We start from the raw sequence: 21,599 nt of genomic DNA, 5'->3' as shown, positions 1-21,599 counted from the left end.
TCTGTAATTTCTCACAACGGGAGAAAAACTTACACCTTGCAGGGGCAAAAAGAAAAAGTGAATCAGCTCTAAACTAGGAGCTGAAAATGCATGTGATAAATTCAAGCCCTCTGCACAGGCCTTTCATGATCTCTGGTGAGGCTCTGACTCCTCTTTCTCAGTGGAAAGGGTTCAGAGCTCTGTTTCCAGCACTCTCAAAGGTCAGAGAAGAAACAGGCTCTGACTCCTGGGTCAGGCACTGGTGCTTGGCACAGTGAGGCAGCAGTTTCAAGTCTTTTGGCAAGCAGGTTGTAATGCAGCTATGCTCGAGCTATTCCATGTTTGGAGACATCTGCTCCACTACAGCCATTGCTTTGTTCTCTTGTTCATATTTCCTACACAGTAGCACATACAGAGAGAAGTTCATGTTCTTTTCTATTGTTTTTATGTTTTTATGAAAGTAATTTGGAGATGGAATTTATAAAAAAAAAAAAAGCTGTTTTTTTCACAAGGGTAGCACTTCAAATAAATGTGATATTAAAGCAAACATACTGTGCATTCAAAATTCATCAACACAATGGATATGATTTGTGGTCTTTTTGATTTGCTCAAAAATGAGTCTGGTAGAAGAAATGACATAACTACCACTAGGAAAGCATTGACCTTTGGAAGAGACATCCAAAGGTGCTGCTGAATCTTATGAGACTTCCAAGTTAAGGAAAAACTCAAAAGACAACAGAAAAGATGACTTTTACTTGGAAAGCTGCTGCAGAGAAAACAACTAATCACTGAAAAAAATAATAATCCCATTTTCAATGTAACAGAGATGATAAAATCTTTTAGAAGGTTTCCTGCTTAGTTACCTGTGTTTGATGTAGACATTTTGGACTTGGTATTGCTTGCAGTGCTGCAGCCTTCCCTGTAGGAAGGTCCAGCTCCTGCCCCCACTGAAATCAATGGCAGTTCCCTCTGATTTCAGTGGTGCTCCAACAGAGGACTCAAATTTGCAGTGCTGAGGAAACTTTTCCAATCTTTGCAACCACTTCCCAAGGTTTTCCATATCTAGTTCTTATTGCACAGTCCAGGCCTTTGTGACACATCAGACAGAAATTAAACTGAAAGGTCAGAAATACTTACTTCCACTAGGGATCAGGTCCCTATCTGGAATGAAGAGCTTATATCCATAGTGCTTTTCTAGAACATCTGGCAGAATTTCAAGTGCAAACTGCTCCTCTTCATTATTATCACGATCTAACGCATCGGGATCCACTTTGGTGTATGAAAGATAAGCATCATATTCTTTGTTGTCTGTAAGAAAGCAAATCATGTTCAGCCTGCTGTTTGCAAGAGCACTATAAGGATCACAGGAGAGTACTGGGAAATTGTATTATTCCTTGAAACCACCAAGCATTTCCCAACAAAATGGGGACTTTTCACAGGAACATATAATCTGGCTTCCAGGCAGAAATCTCATGGATCCTTTCAGTTTTCTTCTGCATGCTGAGCAGTAACTCTTTTCCATGTGGTCAGACACATGCCACAGCTGAAAAGATCATGGGCAAAATTTTCATGCAAATACTAAAGTGGAAACTTTTATTCTAAGCCTTTACATATTTGTAATGCAATTATTTCAGCTTCTGTTCCTCAAGAGTTCTAGTAGTATGTTAAAGTTTTCAGCTTGGAAAAATTTTGAGCCCGGAAAATTTTGAGCAAGGAACATTTCCTTCCATAAGTAATTGTGAGAAAAGACATGACTTAATTCAAACAAATACTGACTATTCAGAAAACAATGCCAAATACAAAAAGTTAAAGCTTTTTTTTTTTTTTTTTTTAGAAAATCCCATAGTTTTAAAAGTCAATACTATAATTTTGGATCACAATCCACTTGATTTCAAATCTCCTGGATTTGAAATACTTGGGGATCACATTATAAGAGAGACAAATAACTCCCATAAAGGGCAACATTCCTTCTCCTCTTCCTCCTCCTGCCCAGCACTGGGGCTTGTCTCCAGCTCTGCTTCTGAACCATGGAGCTAAGAGCTCATGAGTGTGCCAGGCACAGAAGTGGTGCCACCACAGAGCTGGGGACCCACGCTGGGATCAGACTGTCTTAGCGACATTTCTCTTTGTATTCCTCTGCAGTAATGGAAAACAGTATATTGAAAAAGTCAACCTTCAGCAATTCAGCCTCCAGGGAAGAGCCCAGCTGCCATTATTTACAGAAAATGAAAAATCAAATAGTTAATGTTGTGAGAAGAAAACTGCATGAATGGAGGGTTTCTGAGTACCAATTATCTATAAAGAATAGTGCACATGAAGGATAATTAAAACAGCCAAAATTCCTCAGTATATTCTGATAAAAAGAACAAATACCTAATCACAATAAAATATATCTCTTGACGACCTTGAACTGACGGTTACTTATAATTCCTGACACAAAGCCAGACCCATGAGGGTCAGAGCTGTAGTCAAAGCATGTGAATAATTCCATATTTGTAAAAGGCAATTTGCCTAGTGTCACCATGGCTGTAGGGGACGATGGAAGATGTCCACCTGGCTTGCTGACATTCCTCTGAAGTGAACAGGCCAGCCAGCTTTGGAGGCCTGTCCAAAACCTGCCGCTCTGTCCATAAGGAAGCCTGCCAAAACCTTTTAAGTGACCCCAGGGGCAGCATCCCTGCCCAGGTCTGGGAGCTGCGGAGCCCTGACGTCCCCGGCTGCAGAGCACCGCGGTCCCCGAGCCCCCTGCCCCTGCGGGGGCACGGCTGCCCTGCCCACTCACCTCAGCTCCCAGTGCCAGCCAGCAGGGTGCTGGCAGAAGCAGCTCCCTCGGGCTGCTGGGAGCTGGTGCAGTGGTGGTACAGCTCCACAGCCTCTGCTGGCTCCCCACAGGCTCCATGCACCAGGGCAGAGGAGAAGCTGCCCACACTCACCCACCACTGGCTCTGGGAGCTCTGGGAGCAGCAATGTTTGGAGTCATTTCCTAAATGGATCCTTTAATCCTCAGTGCCATTTTCTCTAAAAGCAAAGGTACACACAACACAGGAAGTGTGTGTGTCCAACATTGCTTACGTGGGATATTTTTAGAAATAGGAATAAAGCAGATCTGTTGAGTTCCAAATCTTCTTTTTTAAAGAAATACACATAAAAGTGGAAAATGACCCTGAGATTGCATCTATACAGCTGAGTGCTCATGGGAGCTGGGTATGCTCCCACTACTGCCTACATGAGAAGAAACAAAGATCCCCACATATGCTTTGACTTCTGTAACACTCTGCCTCCATCTTTCATCCTGCAGGATCAGAATGAGACACAAAGCTGTGAAAGGTCTACAGTTATGCACTGGAAAATAAAAGGTTGTTTTCAAAATTTATAGGCACACAAAATCCCCTATGTACTCAAGGGGCTTCCTCTAAACAACCAGAAAATAATATTGTTTCATAAATTAAAAAGTGATTGAACCAAGGAAGTTACATGAGTAAAAATGCAGCAACTTCACACTGAAAACACAGGATAAGCAAATTGAAGCAGGCTGGAGGAAGCATACCAACATACTTTTGGTTGGTATGAAGCAGGGATATTATGTTGGTAGAATCCCAAGGTGTTTCAGGTAAAGTACTTCTCAGATCACATAATCTGACCTTTCCCATTGTCCTAGGTACCAGTATAAATATTGTGCCATATTGTAGAGTATGGAAAAAGCATAATTTTAGTTTTTTCCCAATCATACATGAGGATTGAGAAAGAGCAAATTTCCTGATCTCTATTCCTGCTATTTATCACAGAATCACAAAGATTCTGAGCTGGAAGGGACCCACAAGGATCACCCTTCCTCTTTGTAAAATCCCCTAGATGTCATTCCATCCATTCTCCACGACTCCTATGGATTTCATCCTAGTGGAACCTTTTCACACCATATCTACTCATTGTGAAACAGAAACATTTATTACTGTGATAACAGAACAGCCAATTGCAGAAAGAAACATGTCTATGCAACTGCACTTTGTTTTGGCACTGTGGAAAATATATTCCCTGCTCTCTTTTCAAATACATTAGAGTTTCTGAATGTACCATTCCAGAGCCTATGTGACTGCTAAATGTTGCAGTGGGCTATGGCAAGCATCTGTATTTGAATACTGCAGTTTCTCTCTTTAGGAGATACTACTTAGATGCATATTAATAGCACATTAATTATAAAATTAGTGTTAAGAACATAGTAATAGGATTTAAAGACTGGGATTTAGTTTACAGGGCTTACTCCAACTTCATAGGAGAAAGAATGTTCTATATTCAGGAGAATGAAAGCTTCAATTTAAAAATACAAGTTTAGCTTTAGGCACCAAACAGAATATATGCTAGTGAGAGGGAAGGTGGGGGAAGAAAAATGGAAAAAAATCTGGCTTATTCCTAAAGATACTCCCCAAGCAAGCTGCACATTCCCACCAAGTTTTTTACAGTCCCCAATGGACTGAGGTAACCAGTTAGCCTCATATCACCTCTCCTTAGTCAGAGGAGGTCACTGGAAGCCTGGTGGCAATTTAGTGAAAATGCTTCCTGAAGAACACCTGATGAAAGGCTGCTCAGATGGACAGTGTGGATCTCAGGAGAAGGGACCCTGGGCACATGTGGCACTGGACACATGAATGTGAAGAGTTCACAAATGACATGTGAGCCTCTGTAGCAGACTCATGAACAATTCTTCTGGCTGCCTTTTGCTCATGGCAGACTCCAGTGACATTTCTCTGGAAAGACTCATTGATCTCAGGGGACTTTGGGAGAAATTCTTAGGGCTTTACACTGTTGTGTGTTTAGTAGTTTAAACTAGCAGCAGGTGTCTTTTAGGATTCATTTCAATCTCACCAGTTTGGGTCTCTGAAATACTTCCATTGCATATATTGAGTTTTCTGTGCAACTGCTTACCATCAGCTGCTTCATCTCCTCCAAAGTTCTGTCTGTAGAACAGCATTAACTCTATGTTGTAGCACTTATAGATGGTCACGAGCAAAATAAGCAGAAGAAGAATGGCTCCCAGTCCTCCAGCAAGTTCTATTTTGTAGATCAAATCTAAAATTAGCAAGGAAAGGCAAAAAGGTTATGATCTTTCCAAGCTATATTTTTTCTAATCCACTGTACAATTCCACATAAAATTGTGCAGCTTCCAATTACAACCACCATAACATTAAAAATGCCTAATAATTTTGTCCATTGCCTATTACTTAATTTTACTCATTTACTCCATCTACTGCCCATCTGAAATCCAGAATGCATTTGAGGATATACATGTAAATCTCCTACACAGGAACTATGCAGTGATTTTACACAGAGGAGTAACCAACTTTTAATGAGCTGGTGGAGTTTGAAACTTTTGCATTGGTAGTATGCATCAAATGCTGTATGCAGCATGTGAGAACAGATTGGCCAGGATCTGGTCCCTTCCCCTCCAAATTAGACAGCTTTGGTTTTCTATTTGTGAAGCCTGTGGACAAGCTGATGTCAGTTGCCAAGCCAGGGCTTCAGCTGGATCACTGGAAAATGAGTTGAGCTTGCAGGAAGCACACAAGAAGCAGGAGCACACATCAGGCTGCAAAGAGCCTCTTTGTCATGGCTGCTAACAGAGTTCTCACATATTTGTAGAGTTCACATTATACTTTAATGGGACTGAGTGTTAGTGAGAACTTCCTACTCAGATGCTTTTGTTAGGAAACATCACAAGAACCCAAGGAACTTCACGAATGCATCCAGACACAGTGATCCATCTTTTACAGCTGGGGAAACACGCTTAGAAAAGAGATGCAGCATGTTCAAGGTCATTCAGCAAACCAATGACAAAATGGGATAAAACCCTTTGGATACCAGTCCAGAGCTCCATCTGATGCAAGGGACTAACTTGAACAGCATTGCTCTTTATCCTTAAATGTCCTCTGAAAGCAATATTGCTCCTAACACCACCTGGCATATTACTTAGCCATAAAAGACAGGGGATGACAATTTGACTCTCACAGCCTGTATTGGTTCAGATAAGATGTCATGAAGATATTTGTTGCTGTGACAAACACAGTGAGAAGTTGCCAAACTCATACAGGCGGGACAAAGTTCTTGTGATCTTTACGCTTCCAAAACTTAGGCCAGAAAAAATTACTCGTATGTCATTTGTGTCACTTTCAAGACAAAAAGCAAATTAGCTGAGTATCTTTGGGGGTTATTTTTGCCTCACCATGCCTTCTATTTCAATAATTAACATCAGATGTCAAGCTATTCCCAGTTTACAGTATCTGTGATGTCTGTCTGGCAAGAAGTCATGGACTAATAGATGGAAAAGTCTATTATAATAGCTACTTAATCTTTGAGAACACAGGGAATTCATGAGACTTTTACTACACTGCATGATAAAGCCTGCATGTGCTCTGGGGGATAAATCTAGACAAATGGAGAACAGAGTAGGTTAAAATCACTTTTGAAGGGATTTTTTTTTTAATTGTATTGAATCTTTTTTGCTAGGAAACAGAGATGATGGCAAAACTGCCAGCTTGGAAGGAAAGAAAATGCTGAGCCTTGCAGCCCACACAGGAGCACAGAGTTGTGTCCACTTTGGTAGGGGGAATAGCAGGGTATTAAGCAAACCCACAAAATCCAGCTGGAAAGGCAAAACTGATCAGCTTTTGCATGTCCAGTATTTGTCCTTCTGCCCCATGAACTCTCCTAGAGTACAGACATAAGGAGGGAGAAAGCTGAGGCTTTTGAGCTCTCCTTATTTCCATTCCAAAGTGAAATCAACGAGAAAAACCCAGGATGTTCAATTTTCTTGCCTACTCTACTTAGCCTTGGCATCTGATTAATTCCTTCCTCTTCCAGTGGTCCTCACTGAGATAAATAAGGAAGCAGCATATCCAACACTAGAAAAGAAGTTGAATATGGTCTCTGTGCTCTAAGAATGACTGAAAAATAGCAAATAGTAATATTGATAGTTTCTAGTGTAAAGTAATGTAGAAGGACCTTGCCACAATATATTACACATATTACAGAGGATCATGGTCTTTAAAATAGCAAAAGTCTCATAAATACCCAATAAATGAGAGACAACTACATTTTAGAAGTTCCTCATAATTTAGGGATTTATCAGTATCAAACCCATCCCCCTTTAAATGAGTTCCTTGCATGCCTTAAATTAAAGGCAGCCTCCTTGAAAAAAATCATGAGGAAAAGTCATAATAATCTTTACTTTTATCTCAATTCGCTACTTCTTACCACTAAAAGCATGGTCTGACTTTATTCTGTGGTTTCTGACAAGTTATTTATCTTTCAGGACAGTTATATTATAGACTATGTAGACTTCAGTCACTAAATACTGGACTGTTTTCAAACCCTTTTGAAGGGAATCCTGAACTATTCCCACAACTAAGGGACAACTGGGTGTATATTGCATTTCCATGTTATTTGAGCACCAAATATGCCAGGACAGAATGGAGGAAAAAAAATAAAAGCAAACCAAACCCAGGAATGTCCAGAACTTATTTCTGAACTGCTTGAAAGCAAGTTACAATGTGGTCTTGAATTAAGTCAGTAAAGTATGTGACAGCAGCCAGTTGTGTTCAGGTCTTAGGAGCATGTCTGGCTCTGCCTTTGCATTGGTAGCTTTGGGTTTGAAACTTGATTTGGTTCTTTTTCAGGTGAAAACCCCAAACAATAAAAATGATCCTAAGTGATGGCACATGCTCTGGGGCTATTGCTACACTGGGGCTGTGCAAAAAGTCACTCCTGTGTTCTCCTGAAGGTTTGAGGGGACTTTACCACTAATACAGCAAAAGATTAATTTTCCCTGAACATTTGAACAGCTAATTTTTCTTTTGTTTTTCAACACAAATTATGTGTTAAAAATAACCATCTGATGTCAAAACAAGAACTCTAGAAAATATTATACAACATCTACAATTTAGATTTTGGGTTTATTCCTGTTTTTCATCCAAGCCAGAAAAAAAATAAACCAAAACAGAAGAGAGGGCAGATCTGGAGACAAAACAGAACTACTGTCAAACATGGATAATGCAGCCTCTTGTCAAACATGGATAATGCAGCTCTTAACAGGTAAGTCTTTGGAGGGAGGGGGATTTCTCTGACTGAGAGATCTGTGCTGCAGCACATTGCAATAGAAATCCCTTCTTTGACACACACAAAGGATGCTGGTCAAAGCTTTCTGCAAGTCCTGCTCTAAATCTTGTCCCAGTTCAGTAAATACAGTAGTATTTCCTGACTCATGAATATCTCATGAAAATCTAAGCTGAAGAAAGTTAGGATAAGAAGCAATTAAATCAAGTTGCAGAAAGGAAAAGTTTGGTCAAGTATTTGTGAGAGCTTAATAAATAACAAACAGGACAATGGGACAGGCAGTCAAAGGACACAGTAAAATACAGTGGTTATTTTAAATGACACTTTAATAGCCTGAAAATCAACTACTGAGAGTGCCTGAGGGGAATATAAGTTTTCTACAGCCACAGTGCAGAGAGAAATGAAATAGTAGCTGCAAAGTCATCCTTTCCACCTTCAAATTCTGTATTCAGCAGTGCTTCTTCCATAATTCCAACAGAGCCCTGAAATATCTGCATTTTTTTTTTGTTATAAATAAACCGAGCTTGTTATTCTACTATATGCACACAGTGCCAACAGAGATACACTTACTATCAGTTGTATATTTATGAGGTTCAGTGGAAGGAAAGGTAGAACACTTTTTGCACTAGACACTAATCCTTCATCATGATGACCAGATTCCTTAATTAAAGCTGGGACAAGCTGTCAGTTTAGATCACAGAATTGTAGAATTGTTTCGGCTGGAAAACACCTCCCAGATGATTGAGTCCAGCCATTAACCCAGCACTGCCAAGCCCACCACTAAACCATGTCCACGAGGGCCACATCTATGTGGCTTTCAAATCCCTTCAGGGATGGTGACTCCAGCATCTCCACATCCTTTGCCACCTGGCAGCTTTCCAGCCCCTCTGCCGCAGCCTGGAGCTTGCTGTGACCCAAGAGCAGGTCCAAGCACTTGGCCTTGTGGAACCTCAGCCCATGGATCCAGCCAGTCCAGATCCCTCTGCAGAGCCGTCCTGTATGGAAGTTTGTAGCAGATAGTAGAATAATCTGCTAGATCAACATTCCTTTATTCCAACTTTGCCACAGTGAAAGCACACAAAGGACTGGAGACGCCCTTTCAGATTTGCCTTACGAAAAGGATTCTTCTCCTGTTTTGGTAAAATAATTTACATCCAAGAGTGATGGCAGAACTCTTTAGTCAATCTCCTGTGCTGATGTTCTGTGGTTTCACATAACAGCTTTGCCCCAAGGGTGGAACCTTCCCTTGCTTTCCCAACAATTACTATCTTATAGCTTTTGTGTTTCCTAATATACTGTATCTCAGAGAGATCAGCATCCCATCTAAATGTCAGCCCACTTATGAATAGGAGAGCTGATTGAACAAACAACAGAAGAACTGCCATGAGATACTGTTACACTCCCTTGACAGTGACTTTTTCAAACACTGAGCACAGCAGCACTTTTAAATTGGGCACATTCAAATCCCAACGGTTTCCTTTCTGCTATAGGTAATTTTTCAGTAGTGGTGTTCTCCATTCAGGAACAGTATCAAGTAAGACAACCATGATGGGGTAACTCTCTATGTATTTGTAGCTCCCACTGCATGTTTTCATTCCTGATGCAGTTAGAAATCAAAATGCATGGAAATAGCTTAAAATTTTCAATTTAAAACACAAAGCCAGAAAGTGGAGAAGCATGAGAACATCTGGCCTCACTGTCAGGGCACCTGTTCTAAGAAACGTAAGTTTTAACTGGCCTAGTTAGTCAGTTTTGGGTCAAATTCATAGGTTGTTTAGTCCAAAATACTTCCCCTGATTATTGGTGCCTTATGGGTGACTGTATTCCAGGCAAGTGCATCATCTGCAAGGCCAATTTTCTAGACACTGAAGAACAATCCATGATTTTTTTTCCCCACAAATGGTAAACTGAAGCTGTACAGAAGCCCACTTCAGCTCCAAGCAGGCACACAGGAGTCCAGGCTGGCTCAGAGAGGTCAGCAGGACCTCTGATTGATGTGTTGCTGCTGAGGCAGGTGAGGTCACAGATAACTAAAAAAGGAGAATTACCTTTTTTGCGCAGAAGAACACTGGCGTGTTTCCGTCCATTTCTGTTCTCCACGTGACATGTGTAGTTAGCCAGGTCTGCCTCCTCTACAGCATCAAAGATCAATGTCAACTCAACTTCTTTTTCTCCAAGATGTTCTCTGAGGAGTCTGAAAAGAAGGATACAGCCTTTGCTTTTACTGAATTAACATGGATGGCAGATTCCCAAAAGCACTATGGTTTCTCAGCACCTGACAATGTTCCTTGGCCTCCTTCACTCCTGGAGAAGGACTTAAAAGGAGACTCATGTTGCCTGAAAGAGACTTCACAGAGGTGTTTTTCATGACCACCAGAAGGCTTTTTCTCCTGCCATGTCTAGTGAGGAGCTGAACCAAGTGCAGGAATAGTGGCCATGAACACAGTGGTTATATGTGGCTTCTTTCTTGGCTCCATCAGAATTAAATGCTAAAAACAATGCTTCTTTTAAAAGAAGTGACAAATATCCATTTTCCAGAAGCAGGATGTGCTACTAAACCATCAGTGAACAAATTACAGGGCAATTTAAAGGCTGGATATTGTGATACATTTTAATTCAGTCTGGAAAATCAACAAAAGGAGCTGTTCTACTCTGGAATTTTCCTCTGTTTTCTGGGGCTGGATCCTGACTTTTAAGGGCAACAGTGTCAAGAACAAGAACTCTCTGCTCCTTTGAGAGGAAAGAGGAGACATGCAAAATAAAATAAAAGTTCTATCAGACTTTCAGGCCAAAGGTACAGCCTTTTCATGTCATTGTTCTCATGTGAACATTAAAAAGAATGCAAAATAAATGCATGTTTTCTGCTGCTGACATTCTAAAAATACAGTACCCTATTCTCTCAAAGGGCTTATCACTTGCTCAAGAAAAAGTTGCTGCTCCTTTGAACAGGGAAATGTAACGTCAAGTAAAATCCACCAGATTAATTTGATCCTGTTTGTGTAATGCTGCACAAGAAGGTAAACAGCAAATGTGGGGTGGCCTCACAGCACCTGTGAACTCACCACTGCACGTGGTACTTTGGTGAGTCTGTTCTCTGAAAAGACTGTACAGCACTGCGAGGTAGAGGTAGAAATAAAACCCAGGTCACCAAAAAATAAATATTTTTTCCCAAGACCAAAAGGAGGAAACTGAACAGGAAGTAATGAACCAGAATGCTGCCTGCCCTGGCTGGAAACTGCTGCTGGAGACATTCACATTTGTCAGTAATGACAAAACCCAAGCTTCTCTTTTATAAACCAACGACATTTTGTGTACACACATTTCCTTATGTACATGATTTCACATGACATCCATGGAACTCCAAACACATTGAAAACAAATCAAAAGAGAAGTATGAGGGCATTGCAGTAAACAGTCAAAAATGCAAGCCTCACTGCTACAAACACATCTCTGCAGTAACTCAGAAGAGACACCAGAGCATCCACAACAATTCAGCCTCTTTCAGTGTGGCAGCATAACTTGCAAAAAAGCAAGTGGAAAAACATTAGTTTAAACACAGGGAGTGTGTGTGTGTTTGCGTGTGTGTCTGTGTGTGTGTGTTGAATTTGGAAACTTGGATTGCATCTTTTTTTTTTCCAAATTAATTCCTATTGATTATGTGCTTTTTTAAATTTTGTTTTGTTTTGTTTTCATTTTGCTTTTAATTCTGGTCCAGAGTCCAGGTGGTGAAATAATGGAAGAAAGGTTGAATTTTCATAATTTCTGGCCAGAAAAAAACCTCTTCAGAAAGCCTGGTTGGTTTGCATACTCAGCCCAAATCACTGGGAGTGAGATAGATAAATTCTTATTTACCTATTATTCTGCTATATCTATATAAAGACTCTCTGCTGGTAAACAGTTTGCCCAACAACTTTTGGTCTACCAATCATGCTGCAAGGAACAATAACAATATAATCATTAACAGAGAATATATCTGGGAAACTAATCTGGAGCATTCTGCAAATGTTCAGATTTTCTTGTTTGCTGTAATCCGGATGTTTTACACAGAAAAGAAATGGAGACAGGTTACAGTTAAGATAAAAGAGACTGCTATTTTTATCTATATCTAAACTACATGTATGTAAGATAAAATAACTGACCCTTAACCTAAATTTAAATAACATATAATCAGCTAAAGAGGAGCTTTCATTAAAAAAAGAATATCCAATATATTTGGACTGACAATTTTTTTTCTATATATCTTTTAATAGCAATTTTTAGCAAGGGAAATCTATAGAGTAGGATCTATCATGAAAATGCTGACAAACATTTAAGCATTATGCTGGCAGCAAAGGGTAGAAAGCTCTTAGTGGTGTTAAACCTTTTATTCCTGCTTTTTCATTTTTCTCCTTTTATCTTTTAACATTACTCTACACTTACATTATTGCCACAGAAATGCACAGTTGGTCACCTGCATTTTTTAAATACACACACAGCTCTTAATTAATTGCATTGATTAATTAATTGTTGTTGTTGGTTCAGAGGACATGGAGCACAATACAATATCAACAAGTAAGACCGTAAAGGTGCTACAGCATTTGGTGCACACCCAGAAGATGAAGCTCTGTCCCTATCTGAGGGGGGAAGCTTCAGCAGCATCACTGTCAACACATGCCAGCTCCCACAAATTGAGAAAATAATAACACACTCTTTCTGGGTTGCTGAACAAACTGTATGAGTAATTACGACATTTAATACATAGCTAAATCAATGGAGCTTGACAACTCACAACAAACAGGATGGAAAGAGAGAAATAAAAGGTGGGTGATGTAAAAACAACACTCAGTGCCTTCTTTTTCTTCAGGCTGAAGCATTTTATTTGATCTGAAACAAAACATTTTGTCTAGTGAATAATTTTCAGGTAAGAATATGAATTTTAAAAAGGAAGTGTCATTACAGAATAGAGATGCTTTCTTTGAAAATTATGCAATGGCTTGGATTTTTCAATCCTTGGTCATATTTTCCCAGTGCTTGTATGCATTAAGTTGAATCTGAATTTAGAACACTTTTACTTTGAGACCATATTTTTCCAAAATTTTCAGTCTTTGTATGACCACAGATAATAAAGCCATAAGAAAGCTTCACTTGAGTCTCTCTGCAAGACTGAGGCATTAACTGCAAACCTTTACTAACCTGCATGAGCGTTAGGATTAGCAAAAATGAAACTTTCATTCTTTATAAACCTGAGGATCTTGACTGTGAACAGGGTTATGAAGTCTACTCCCTTCCTTCTATTCTTTAACAACAGGCTGTAGACAAAAGGAAAGTTCAGTGTGTACACAAGCACCTCTCCACAGCAAAGTCGTCCAACTGGCAGCACGGCAGTGACCTTCCCTCTCACTTTCCTGCATTGTGTTTCTCATTCTCTGCCCTGAATTTGTCTACTTGAGTGTGTAAGCTTTTCATGAGAGAGCTGTTGCTTCCGTACTTCTCTGCAAAGTACCCAGCACATCAGCTATGAGAGTTCTGCCTCCTGCCCCCAGCACCACTTCCCAACAGAAAACAACATCCTCATCTTGTCTGAGCATTTCATAACCGTCCATTGACTTCTGTGGGTGATCAATCCATCAGAAGAAATAAGGCTGCCATTCAAAATGTCTCCATTCACCTCTTTTCATGCCTTTAGGATGAGTTAAACTATTTCTAGTTTAAAAATGGACAAGAGATACAAAACAAGGACAAACATACTTTACAAGATGAACATTATTCTGCAGTGTTGCCTGGTGAAGAACAAAAAAAAGTAACTCATAGGTGGCTGAGAGAGCAATATTTATGTCTGAAAATACTTTGCCATGTCAGAGAGCCGGTGCTGAAATTTGCTGTGGGCTGCTTGGATAATTAGGTACAACTGACAACTCTGCAGACATGCTTAAAGACTATGATTCCTTCTTTAATAACTCTGGTTCAATTTACATGACATTTTTAGTACTGCTGTGAAAAACCCACCTGGCTAGCAAAGTCTCTTTATCCTTTCCCCCCACACATGTCTAACACCTGGGGATCTTAATTCAAGGGAAAACAAGGAGCAACTCAGACAGGGTGTCATTGCCTCCAAGTCCTGCAATGCTGATGAGTTACTTTTTATTATGAGGCTTTGTAAAAAGGTCTAATAAATACTGAGTAGCCCAGAGTGACACAAATATTACTCTTGGTGAAGTGTGCTTACCAAAACCCAGTTCCATGGATTGCATTTGAACAGAAATGCTCAGGTTACACACATCCATATTTTAGTGCTTTCATGACAGCACAGTGAGTGTTAACCCTGCTCACTGGGGATGGGTGGTTTGTGCTCTCACACATCATTCATCTGCAAACCTGAGCTCTCATCATACACAGAAAATCCAGCAACACAATGGATGGGCACGGCCCAGGGTAAGGACAGCACCATCAATTCAGAGTGCTACTAAATTTGTGAACTAATTCAAGATGGGGGATGCAGAGTTGAAATGTACCACAGGAACAGCCCATGGAATATCTTGTTCTGGTTGTAATGATTCTGCACTACTCGTAGCTTCTCAAAATCAAATGTCCTGGTAGCACCATAGAGAAGCAAACTGATTAAAAAGACATCTAACCAGCAAGTTCACCATGGCTCATCAAATTTGAAACACACATGACAATTTTAAAATACATCAATAAACACATGTGGGTGGAAGATGTGGGCTGCCTCAGGGCACTGACAGAACAATTAGTGCTGCTTAGTTCCCCTGAAGCAGCATACCTGTAATGGAATACAAAACCAAGAGCTGTTATGGGCAAAAAATCATTTGCAAAAAGTTACCATTTCGGTTGCCATAGCTACTTCTAAATAAAACAGGGATGGACTGGGCACTGCTGGTAATGACACAGTATGTTTTGGAAAATGCTGTTTCAAATGCTGGCAGTGATCACAGGAGATTAGGTAGGTGATAAGTATCTTTGCTGAAGAGAAGATTCAGTGAATTGTGAAGGGTCTGTAAACTGAGTCAAAGCACTTTAGTGGAATGAGAAAAGCAACTTGTCACAAATTAATGTGAAAAATGAATGTGCAATGAGATGGCACAACAAAGGACAAGTAACAGCCTTTTCAAACTCATTTTCACTAATAAATGTACATAAAGGAAAAGTTTTGAACTGCACTAAAGCTGGAGCACTCTAAATACAAACCTCAAATTGTCCTGATGCAGGGGAAGAACATGACCAAAATCACTCTGTTCATGTACATACCCCCCAGAGAGAACACAATGCCATTAAGTGCTGATTACTTACAACGGTAGAAGTTTCCAGTAATTGCTTTTTGTGGTCAGGAGCACAAAAGAGGACTGTACAATGGCAATATAAAATAAATTTAATCTGTGTGCAATTAAGTATATCTTAACAATTTGTGGCTAAATGGCTGAACTTCACATTATTGATCAAGTAATAAACTAAAGGGACCTCTCTCCTCTTACTCTCCAAAATCACCTTTACAAGAAACAAAAATCTCACACATGAGATTAAAAAATGTGCACTGGAAAGTGAAAAAACCTTGACTTTATTTTATAATCCATATTCATTGCATCATAATCGATATTCCTTGTATCTATTGGAGCTGGGACCAGCTTGCCCATAGTATAACCATAACTTAGTCTTGGCTCAAAGAACAATAATCAGGTAATTATTAAGGAGGAGAGTCAGGTGCTGTTAGCTGCAAATTCCATGGAAGTTCATGGGGATACAAGTGTGTTTTCTTTACAACTTACATCAAGTGATAACCAGCACCTGGGAATAAGCCCAGAACAAGCTGGACATTGGACACAGCCACTCCTTCCTCCCCCTTATGTGTTAAGCCTGGAGGAGCAAACACTGCTTCTTGAAGGCTCTGGTTAAGGCACACCACAAGGTGGATCACACACACAAAACACTTTCAGGAGAAGAGAAAAAGTGTGGTGGCTTTGACAGGAGATCATTTGTCTTCAAGATTAACAGTGGTGCTGGAATGGATAATGGATGTCATCTTGCCAAGGTGGGTCCCATGGGATGGCTGCAGTGGACAGCACCATTCCCATGCAGGGCTAAAATCAACCCCAGAACACTCAGGAGATGCTTCAGCTTCCAACCAGCAGGGGAGTTTGGTAACAGATTTTCAGGCACATACACAAGTTACTCTGTCTTTAGGGAGCAACTCACACAGCCCTGGCTCCAAGTCATCCATCACTCTTTGGACAGAAAATTATTTCCACTTTCAATTAAAAACTTGTCAGCTCAACAGGCTTGTGGGACACACAGTAAGTTTAATAGTAAATAATTCAAAAAGTACCTGACTTCGCCTTCTCTAATGTGACCTTCTAGTTCTTCTATGAATTTTTCCCCTTTCATCCAGTAGATCATGGGGCCTGATTCTCCACTGAATCCAAAGAAAGCTTTGCAGGCCACAGTCAGTGGATTTCCTGAGGACAAAAGGAAGAAAGAAGATTAGAGACTTTGTCATAGCTAGTAGTGAGAAAATTATTATAAGAAATTTCAACACCTGAGATAAACCTCCTTATGAAAAATTGGAGGAGGAAAATAAAGAAAGAATAAATATAAGACGTGTAAAAGAGTGCATCTACAGGAAATAGGTGTAAAATGAAACTCTGAGGTTATACATAATTTAATTTTTTTTCTGAGAAAAATAGTACATGAACAATGAGGAGGTATGGAAATGGTGGTGACACAGACTGGTTGTGAAAAAGGAAGAGGTGACTTCCCTGTCAGACTCCTTGGATCTCTACCAGGACTAGAGATTTATCCCTAAAAGGCAGGTAAATCACTGAATGGCTGCTCCTTAGCCATGCATAAAAAGACAGAGGAATAATTCCTTCCTCATTTAGATAGAAGTCAAATGTTAATCAAGCCTTAGTGAGCTGCTCACTAAGAAATTCCCAAGAAATACATGATGCCAGTCAGCCCAACACTGATGTTACCATCAACAGGCTTTTGGCTAAGGACCAAACTTCAAAGCATTATTCAAGCAATAGCGTAAAGAATTCTTCCTTTCACCTCTGCAAAAATACTTCCAAACCTCCCCCCCTCCCCCAAAAAAAAAAAAAAACGAACTTGAAAATTATTCAAGTTTCTTTTCTCTTCAAAAATTCAGCACTTAACTGGGTTTTTGTCTGGCTACAGTTTTAACTGTTCTAGGTAGTCCAGGACTGTGCTTACACTGCCAGGACAGATGATGTTCCTGCAGAAGACAACAAAAAAGAAAAAGAAAAAAAGAAAAAAATAGAAAAAGAAAAAGAAAAAAAAAAAAAAAAAAAAAAAAAAAAAAAAAAAAAAAAAAAAAAAAAAAAAAAAAAAAAGACAAAAACAAACCCCAGAAAAACCTCAAAGAAGTCAGGAAATTTGGAAGAATGCCCATTCCTTTGGTATGCACATACAGCTGCTGCACCCACTTTCCTTTGTCTATTTTACTTCCCATAGGTGCTCCAGGTTATGGAGCAGGTGTAGAATCAGCATCTTAGCTGGGAGAACAGACCTCATTTAATGTCAGTGGAGATTCCTGCTGAATCTTTCAGGGCTTCGAGAAAGCATGGAAAGCCTAAATAATGAATTTTACTGTATTTGAAAGAAGTGTTTTACTATGTCAGGTGTTCTCCATGTTAGCAGGAGACTCTCTTGGCTGAAATAGGAGAGGCCTACACTTTTCAAGGAAATTTGGAGCACATTCATTTGGAGCACACCACTTGGTTGAGCATGGGCTAATGGTTTCCCATGATAGACTTACGGTGCCTTAATCATTCACCTCTTGTCTGCCCAGGAGTGATAACAGTGTGCAGACTCAGGGCATATCAGAGCTGTGTTAAAGTGCTTTTGCCTAAACCCCCATAGAGCTGAGTCAACTACTTGCACTTGTCTGTCTATTATTTCAGTGCCCAATTTAAGACGTGTCTAAAGAGTCTGATTAGTCAGGAAGCACAACACTCCCAGCCATGGAAAATCAGCTGCCTTTAAATTGTTTCCAAGTCAAGATCCAAAATTACAAGTCCTTTGAAACATTAGGATACAGCAAGAAAAGATTTAAAGGCTGCACTTGAGTCTCTGTTTCTCAAATAGCAAAAGACAAAAATGGAAAATGTTTATCCTGAAAATGTTTTCCAGACTCTTTCATTATCTCCATATTCATGATGAACTCTGGCACCACAGCTGGCCCCTGAACACGTGGAGATGCTGGCAGATTACACAACTAGACCAGACATACAAGAGAGAAGAAGGGTGGGTATTCCGTTATCTGCACATCCCACAACACTGACAACCATCAGAGAAAGTTCCAAACTTCACAAACTAACGAAGAGTCAGAAACACTTCTAGGCAGACATTTAATTCCACTACAAGCTCACCCAAGCCTGTGAGGCGCCCTCCTCCATGGGTAGAGGGGACAACTGGAGCCTCTGGCTGTATCCACCTCACCTTTTCCTAACATGCTGAATGCCTGCATGGTGTGAGGTCTTTTTGTGCTGCTTGCCTTGGAGTCACGATACACATCTTTTTAAATACCACTTAGTGATTCCTAGCATGTGGCTGCTTTAATGGAAAAAGTCATTGTAGAAATGTGAAAAAGAAAAGGGATAGATGAGGCCTATCAGCACTGACAGTATTTGCCCTTTTCCTGAATACCATGCTGGACATTAAGTGTTACAGGCAAAATATCTTACAGAATGTGCTTTTCCTCAAACCAGCAGATGTTTACTTAAAAAACAAGCCCTGAGAAATGAAAATATTCCAAGGTGAGACTAAGGTTTCTATGCATGCAGAGTAAATACCCTGAGGTAATAATGTCTGGTTTGAGGAAATATGAAGTTTTCTACACACAGATAGGAAAACTTAAAAACTCCAGCTGTTGGTAGACAGCTTTTGTAATAAACAAACCCAATATAAAGCATCAGGAAACTTTACCATGACAACCTGCATGCTCTGAATATGCCTGGGCAGATCTATTTCCTAGCTTTGCCACCAGGGAAACAAGCAAAATAAACTAATACCATGAACAGGAAAATCTGGAGTGAGTTCATATTCCCAGCTCAAAGTTTGGATCCAGCAACACCTGAAAAACCCCATAGTTCATCTCATCTGCAAACCCATCACTGATCAGAGGGTGGCATAAACAACTTTTCTCATGGAACAAATAATTTTTATCTCAGTAGCAGAATTATGAAGTTCTGGGTTGACCTGAACCGTTCTGGAGTTGAAAGAATTTGGGGCTTGATGATACTTCAAGAGCCCACCCAAACTCAAACTCTCACCTGCCAGTTCTGATACTCTTCAAGTTTGTAAGGACATCTCACTCCTCTACAGCTTCTGAAATAGCTTCTCGTTTATAACTCTCATCATTCCTTTTGCCTCTGGAAGGGGGACACCATCAGAAAGGTAACACTGACTTCCCTGCAGAACCACTTCATCTCCCAAAATAAGTCTCCATATGGAAAAGTAAGGGAGATTCCTCCTCTCCTGTGTATAGGAGAGGAGCTACAGCTCCAGCACACAGCTACAGCAACAACCTGTGGCTACTGGTTTTCAGGGAGCTCCAACCTTTCCCATCCAGAAAGGAACATGGCATGTTTCACTACATTCTCCCCCAAATACTGCAATACTAAAAATGAGGCAGAATTCTGCAGTCCTTAAATGTATCCTTGAGTATGTGGACAAACAGGCACTGAGCATGGAAAGTGCCCCTTTGCAGGTCTTGGTTTTAGGGCTGGCTTAAAACCATGCAATATTACACTGAGCCACAGTTCCAGGCAGAAGGAACTAGCAGGCAGTTTGTAACTCCAACTATTCATCTTGTGTAAGGCCCAAACTTTCACACATCACTACTGCTATTCTGCATGACCTTCAGTAGTTCCACTACTAATTGGTCTTATTAAGAAATATTCCCTTGCGTCATTTAATTAACAACATCAAAATTCCTGGAATGAATAGTATCCTAAAAGTTTTCCACTTACAGATGGATTCTGTTTAGATCAGACAGATATTTCAGATGCCTTTTTACTTAATAAAATAATTTGCTGAGAAATAAAGAAAGATATTAGTGAGTTTCTAATGAATCAACAGTTAAGAGAGTGTTTGAAGAAACAAGGAAAGAAAGTAGAGAAGCTTGTTTGCAGACATCACTGTCTTCTGCTTTGCTGGGGTCACCTTGATACAGTAAAGGAGCAGGTTCAGCAGAAGTCTCTGTTTTAGCTTTTCTCCCTACCTTGTCAATCAAGCAGGCTTGTTGCCAACTCCCAGCTGATAAGACACAACCACTGGCAGTAAAAAATTTTATTGCTAAATATTATTGTACAATTTTCACCTGTCCATTTTCACAGTAAATTTGTGTGAACTCTACCATACATTCAAGCAACTTTTTTTTCTAGCAAAGAGAACTCCAGAGAAATGCAATTATTCAAGCAAAAGAATTGCCTGATGGTACTGGCTAATAATGGGAAAAGGGTCTGCAAAAGAATTTAGTCTAGAATGGTTTGGAATGTGCTTAATGGAGGGCCAGCATACTTTGACAGAGAATCACAAATTCTGCAGCACAGTTTCTCTTGAATGAGACATGCTTCATGCATAAAGTAAATGAAGCATAAAATACCTAAAAGTTGTTCTGTCTTTTAAAAACTTAAATGCCAAGGCTGGGTGACTGACCAGCATGGAAGGCTCTTCATATCTGGCTTATGCCAAGGCATTTTTCTGGATTTTTTTTTTTTTAATGCAGTTGGATAGTTTGTTCTTTTACACTTGTTTTGCTCAGGCAGGTGTATTTTGTAGATTTGAAGCCCACATAAAAGAATTTGCTTCCAGCAAATCAGACCTTTGCACTCACATAGCACACTGTCTCAGAGTAACCCCATCAAGCAGCCGAAGTCATCTGTAAATCCCTGGGTGCCATGCTTTTTCATATGGCTTGAAATATGAATTGGATTTCCTTTTCTCGTGCATTTTTGTGCCAGATAAAATACTGCTCTCAACAAGCCTGAACTGAAGCAGATGAGCCTTCCCAACTAGTGGCAGAACTGAAAGTGCCAAAGGCCTCTTTTTGTGCTAACAGTCAGACCTGCACAGGTTGCTAGCTGGATTTACATCTTCCACTCCAATGAGGTGCTAATCCACTGCTTTCATCTACTGCAGGGCTGTGTGCTGCCACACATGGAAGGGCAGATGGGTGTGCAGTGCTGCCACCAGAGGGTCATTCCATCACTCCAAGTCCCTCTGATCGATGTATTTGCATATTGGAGCTCCTCTTTGATAATGGTGCTTGTGTCTCTGTCCCTGTAAGCCTAGGAGAGAACTCTGAGTGCTGCCAAAGAAGCAGCTTCCCACTCGACCTGCGCAGATGTTTTGTAGGCACTTCATGGGCTTTGTTTCTTTCATTTGCTGAGACAGAGGACAAGAAAGGCAGGTTACTTATCACTTCTCAGTAAGTGTATTCTGCAGGCTGTCTGCAGAATCAAAGCTGACTTTCCAGGCTGTGAGGTTTGCAAGGCAAATCACCA

At 40.2% G+C, this 21,599-nt stretch overlaps 1 protein-coding gene across 17 annotated transcripts in view; it reads right to left on the bottom strand.

Moving 5' to 3' along the window:
* The window catches only part of IL1RAPL2 (interleukin 1 receptor accessory protein like 2), a 348,614-nt gene that overhangs the window by 8,736 nt on the left and 318,279 nt on the right, over positions 1–21,599 (bottom strand). For all 17 annotated transcript variants that reach the window (XM_053956026.1, XM_053956036.1, XM_053956028.1 and 14 more), the window contains 4 exons: positions 16,400–16,529; positions 10,131–10,276; positions 4,900–5,043; positions 1,117–1,287 (listed from right to left, as the gene is read on the bottom strand). In XM_053956026.1, coding sequence (XP_053812001.1) covers positions 1,117–1,287; positions 4,900–5,043; positions 10,131–10,276; positions 16,400–16,529 — 591 coding nt within the window. The remainder of the gene's footprint in view (positions 1–1,116; positions 1,288–4,899; positions 5,044–10,130; positions 10,277–16,399; positions 16,530–21,599) is intronic.

The sequence above is a fragment of the Vidua chalybeata genome, chromosome 14, assembly GCF_026979565.1.
Source record: "Vidua chalybeata isolate OUT-0048 chromosome 14, bVidCha1 merged haplotype, whole genome shotgun sequence".
Lineage (NCBI taxonomy): Eukaryota > Metazoa > Chordata > Aves > Passeriformes > Viduidae > Vidua > Vidua chalybeata.
This window is presented reverse-complemented; position numbering and strand designations above follow the sequence as displayed.